At 44.6% G+C, this 6,000-nt stretch overlaps 1 protein-coding gene across 4 annotated transcripts in view; it reads left to right on the forward strand.

The window, feature by feature from the left end:
- The window catches only part of GRIA1 (glutamate ionotropic receptor AMPA type subunit 1), a 118,004-nt gene that overhangs the window by 96,898 nt on the left and 15,106 nt on the right, over positions 1-6,000 (forward strand). For all 4 annotated transcript variants that reach the window (XR_014854924.1, XM_085073775.1, XM_085073772.1 and 1 more), the window contains exons 12-13: positions 1,932-2,130; positions 2,613-2,860. Coding sequence is in view for 3 of the 4 variants with exons in the window: in XM_085073775.1 (XP_084929901.1) it covers positions 1,932-2,130; positions 2,613-2,860 (447 nt within the window). In the remaining variant the exon portion in view is untranslated. The remainder of the gene's footprint in view (positions 1-1,931; positions 2,131-2,612; positions 2,861-6,000) is intronic.

Below are 6,000 nucleotides of genomic sequence, written 5' to 3' on the forward strand. Positions count from 1 at the left end.
TCTCTGCTGTGCATTTCAGCAGCTTTGCTTCACAGCTTCCAGCTCCAGGCCAAGCCAGCAATGAGGGCAAGCATTGCCCACTGGCAGTGTCTGCAACAAAACATCACACACAGGAGGCTCCAGCCATGCTGGCAGTCCTAACAAGCTGCTGACCTCCTGTCCTTCCCTCCACAGCCTGTGAGAGTGAGCACAGCCCTCCTCATGGAGGAGGAATAGCCAGCACCACCAGCAGACACAGCTTACATGAGGCTGGTGTGTGATGCAGCATCCTTCTGCATCCTTCTGCATCCTTCTGCATCCTTCTGTCTCCCAGGGGAAAGAAACAGCCCCTTCTCCCTCTTCCCCCAGCCCTCCCTGTTACCTTCCAGGCTCAACACCCCCCTTCTCCATGCTGTCAGTGCCAGGTGTGAAGCAGGAAAGCATGAGCCATCTGCAGCTGACGGCAGGCAGCCCCCTGGGATTAGCTGGTGGTGAATATCACCAGGATGTTGAGGGTCTGGAGGCAGAAATCCGGCTGACTGCCGCTGAAGGGGCTGAAATGAGTCTCAGAAATATCCCATCTTCGTCAGGAAGGAAAGGCTGTATAATTTGCAGCTGGAGATGAATGTGATTATTTGCCATGCAAATGGATTTTGCCAGCTCAAAGTGGCCTTCATCAGCAGAGATTGTTGTGTTTGACATTATCTGGTTACTTTTGTTTAATGGCTCTGTGCCTTTTCTGAGCGCTTCCTTCCCTGAGCACACATGAGGCAGACTAATTTTCTTCCTCTTCCTCATCAATCTGGAGATGTGTGAGCTGAATCCATAGCTGCCTTCCTCCCCACTCCCTCTCCAAATATGAAACAAATGGTAAAGCTGTATGTGCTGACAGTCCTGCAGGCAGTGTGTTCTCTGCAGATGGGAAGCAAGATAGTCACATTTATCTCACCTAACTTTATCCCTTAGCTGGGCTGGGATATCTCTGTTACCATCCCATAAACCATATTTCTGTGGAGTGACTCAGATCAGCAGAAAGACAATGCTGAAACATGGTCCCCCATGGAGAAATAAATGGTGTTTCTCACAGGCAGGTCCTCCTCAGTCAGAATGTCTGGCTTTATCAAATAGAGTTTTGTGTTCCCTTCTGTCTGGGACAGTGCTCTGCATCTAGAGAAGGAGCATATGAATAATTTAGACAGAATGCCTGAATACTGACATAATTCTAACATCATCTCCCACTCTGATAAAATTATTTGAAAATATTTTAATATTAATTCATGCCTGCTTGACTTATCTCTGTAGCTATCGAATAGTTACAGTTAATTGGCCATTTGATTGCAGTACAAAACACCTAGATTTTAAAGCATTATTATGAACATCTTGCCTAACCATCTGCTGAATACAAAAGAGAGAATGTCAGTAGGCAAATTATTCATTAAGGCAATAACTCCTCTCTGAGCTTCAATATGTCTTACAGAAAAACACAGGGGTTGTTTTTTTTAAACTTCAGGTGATGGTGGAGCTGACCAAAAGTTCACAGCTGGGCTGTGTGTCTGCTCTGGTTCCATGCTGGTGCTCCTTCCTGCCAGGGGCACATGGTAAAACAGAGACCTTCACAGAGGCATTGTTGATGGGCATTGCCCCCTACCCAGCTAAACTTTCTCATAATTATCTCCATGTCTCATTATTAATATTGTACGCTGAAAGGAATTGATAATAAAAGCAAATTCTGTCTGTTTATTGCAAAGTTTTTTTGACAGTGAATTTTTTTCATCCCCACTCTGTTTACATCAACTCCTTAAAAAGTAAAGTAAGAACTGGGACAGACTTCTGGCTTCCTTGGAAGCCTCTGGAAAGCATGACTTTGGGTAAATAGTAAATGATGAGCCTGCAAGAGCTGCACCTTTCAGAGCTTCACCCTGCTCCTGTCTGACTCTCCTCTCTGTGCCCAGGTCTCTCTCCGGCCGCATAGTCGGTGGCGTCTGGTGGTTCTTCACCTTGATCATCATATCCTCCTACACAGCTAACCTGGCTGCCTTCCTCACCGTGGAGAGGATGGTGTCTCCCATCGAGAGCGCAGAGGACTTGGCCAAGCAGACGGAAATCGCCTACGGGACCCTGGAAGCTGGCTCCACTAAGGAATTTTTTAGGGTAAAAAGGAAACTTTAATGCAAAAATTGTTCTTAGCTTCTTGTTTGACAAGTGCTCCAGGTTGGTCCTCTCTTGTCCTCAGCTCAGGTCTGGTTTGTTCACTTGTTTCCCCTCACCATGTTACGGCCTGCCAGAAGATTGGCAGTGACTCCAGTGCATGTGATATTCTGTAGCTGTGAACACAAATATGGAATATCCGTGTGCTTCCCCACGTTACTGAGGAGCTTCTCTGAGCAACTCCAAATGAAACTGTCTCCAGATTTCCAGCTTGGTTTGCCCTTGGTTTGATCTGCAAAATCACTCCTTACACAAATACAGGCCACAAAATCAGGGATTGGTGCAGAAGTGGTAACATCCTGTTACCCTTTTTGGCTTCCTTGGCCTGTTTGATGTGTGGGTGTGTGTTCAGCCCAAGCTGGAAATCTCAGGAGGCACCCAAACCTGTGTTAACTCTCCTGTTGGGTTTCTGCTGTCCTACGCAGCGATCCAAAATAGCAGTGTTTGAGAAGATGTGGACATACATGAAGTCAGCCGAGCCCTCCGTTTTTGTGAGGACGACAGAAGAGGGGATGATCCGGGTGAGGAAGTCGAAGGGGAAGTATGCATACCTCCTGGAGTCCACCATGAACGAGTACATCGAGCAGAGGAAGCCCTGTGACACCATGAAGGTGGGAGGTAACTTGGACTCCAAAGGCTATGGTATTGCAACGCCAAAGGGGTCTGCGCTGAGGTAAGTAGCTTGGATTTGCTTCCTTTTGCCAAAGCACCCAGCAAATCAATGTATGCACACAGTTCAATCTCCATTGCCATGTTAATCACAAAAGCTTGGGGTGAGGAGCTGGGGGAGGTGGAGGAAAAAGGGTGTGACCACTCAGTGTGGTGTGCAGGGAGATAAAATTCCCAGCTCCCACTGAGGAGCAATGGGAGTGTCTAATCCCTCAAGCCCTGCATTTGGACACTGGATCCTGGCTGATCCACTTGCTATGAATGTGTCTGCTGTATGAGGTGATGGCAGGGGGCTGCTGTGGTGTAACCATTGGTTTCACAGAGCTTTATCCGGAAGGAACGCTCATCCTGTGCCATGTGAACTGCACAGCTTTGCAGAGTATGGGATTACCCTGCCTTGGATCCATGCTTGCAGAGGGAGTTCTCATGGGGAAAGCATTTTGGTATTTCCTAAAATGAAATGCTGGTTGGAGGAGGTGGGAAGTCCATTTTGAAAAGCCCTGCAAAGGGTGAGCATTTTCACTCACTGAGTCAATTCAGATCCCAGCAAGCACCAAATTTATAGCAAATCCAAAGGGGTACAAATACTGCATTTCTGAGCCCAAACCTGCAGCTGCCACATGCCTTTGCCACTGGCCTGTGAAATATCTTCACAGACCTTCCTTTAAAAAGAAGAACTTTTTAAGAACACAAACCCAGGCCTGAGTTAGTAGCAGAGCTTGGGCACTGCATACAGCCACACTCCTGAACATGAGCATCCCTGCATGAAAATTGACCTAGTCAGACAGAATTACCACAGTCCACAGACTGGAATTGTGATCTTGGACTTGTCAGAAGGGTGATTCCTTTTGGCAGCAGCCATGTCAACTCCTCATGTTACAATCATGAGGAACATGAATTGTAATGGCTTAGTAAATTCTCAGGATCTATAGCTTTAAGTAATCAGAATCATGCTCCAACATATTTAATTAATTATTGAGGTATTTATTAATGAAAACTTGTTGACCAGAAGCTTATGTGTGGCCTTATACTAGTTTGCTAACATAAGCCAATGCAGAGACATTTAATCCAGGATCTCTGGATCACCAAAAACCAGATTATTACCAGATGAGCATTTACAGAAGGATCTGTCTGGTCACCCAGTGCCCAAGCCAAAGCCAGCCCAAGGAATCAAAGTTGTGTCAACTGGCAGTGGGTGAAACCCAAGGATTTGGATTACTAGAGTTCTCCAGTCAGCTCATATTTGATTCAGCATTTCCCAAACCAGTATCTTTAGAGAAACTGATGTGACCCAACCTGTCCCACCAGAGCACATGGTCCAGAAGGCAACTCTTGCATCCAGTGCAGCTCAGGCTCTGAAATGACTCAGGACTCACCTACAGCTGAAGTTGGACATATTCTCACGGCTTTGAGATGCTTTCTGTTGCACACTCTCCAGTGTTTGTTTTCAGCCTTGCAAATATGGAAATTAGGATGCAGAGCTGGTTCTATTTAATTAATTATTTATTTAAACATCAATCTTGTGTCCTAATTTCAATATTGTAAAAACAAATCAAAAGGAACATCCTACCTGTCTTGTAATTTTTGGCATGTGAAGGAGCCATTTTTCATACTTCTAAGAAAAAATAAACCACAAGAAAGAAAATTGCATCAGTCATTTTACTTTTGCAACTCCAAACATCCCTCTGCTAGGCATGTCTCCAAAAATTCCTAACATTTCTTTCTGTTTCCTCTTTTTCATCCTGGCTGCATGTAGAACAAATTTCTTATGGGTCTAATGGCAAAGGAGGAATGCTTGATTTTCCATCCAATGGGTGTTTCTTTGGAACAGTTCCTGTCCGTTTTTTGTCCCATTGTGTTTGTTTCGTTGCTGTTAATTGTTTTAATCTCAGTAGTTCCCCACAGTCATCACGTAGTGTCTGTTTTCCCCTGGGGTTCTGCACGAGAGAGGTTCCCTGAGCAAGGTGATGTTCATGAGGAGTCTGTCCAGCATGGTCAGCCTGTGTCTCACTCAGTCTCCATCCTCACTCACTTCCATCACAGAGTAAAAGCTCTGAGCCAGGATTGCAGGAGGTTTGTGACCCAGCCCTATCTTGTATCAGGTGGGATTTAGAAGCTGGGCATGGTAGCTAGACCAGTTTTCCTGCATTTAGGATAGTTGAATAGGAAAGAATTCTAGAAAGATACTACAGGAGTGTTCACCGTATTTTTTTTTTGCTTCTACATGGGCACACAATGCCAAGATGTTGCCACAGATGAATGAAAACAAGGTTGAAAATCCAGAAATAATTCTACATGTGGCAGTAGGTGCAAACATCAGAACATCAGTTTGGTCTCTTGGACTGCTATAAGAACTTACTTCTTCCTCCTAGGTGAATCTAGCTTTGAATACCTTTTGGCCTCCAGATGTTAAAATTTAGTTGTGTTTAGGCATGTTAGAGATGGGAGAGCAGAAATTACACCTTCCAACACCAGCAAGTTCAAGCTGTGATCCTGCCTGCCATGAGATAGTCACTCTGCTCCAAAACACAGCCATTTAACCAGCAGGAGATCTCCACTGTTAGACCAGTGATACTAAAGAGGGGGGAAAAGCCAAATTATCCAAAACAGGGGAAAGAAAACCCAAGAAATTCCCTGTAAGTCTGGACTCAGGGAATAGAGAGGTTTTTGAGACAACAATCTGTGAGATCAAGCTCTTCAGAGCAACATATTGACATTAAAGTTCCATAAAACAGAAGTCAGCTTTCCTAGGGTCTTTGAGTAAATACAAAATGTTCTCTGTTAAAAACCCACCTTCATCCAGGACCCCAGACTTTTTAATCTTTCATCAAAATACAGTGAAGATGTAGTACAGCTTGTCCTGTGTACTCCCCAGGAGCTGGAGAGACAATTAACTGAAATGAAGCTTCCTAGGAAAGAAAACACATAATGTTCAGCACATGGCCCTCAAAAATCATATGGCTGATAATGTGCTCAGGGAAACTGCAATACATTTAATTTGTTAACACCTTGTACCCACATAGAATCTGCAATGTATTTTGGCTCATTAGTTAACTAATTTTTCACAGATGGTTCAGGCATCAGAGTGCTAAGTAACCTGTATTCTGTTTTAGAAGACAGAATAATTATGATTTACTTAGTGTC

Source organism: Lichenostomus cassidix, chromosome 13 (genome assembly GCF_008360975.1).
Source record: "Lichenostomus cassidix isolate B80296 chromosome 13, HeHo_3.0, whole genome shotgun sequence".
In the NCBI taxonomy this organism is placed as follows: Eukaryota; Metazoa; Chordata; class Aves; order Passeriformes; family Meliphagidae; genus Lichenostomus; species Lichenostomus cassidix.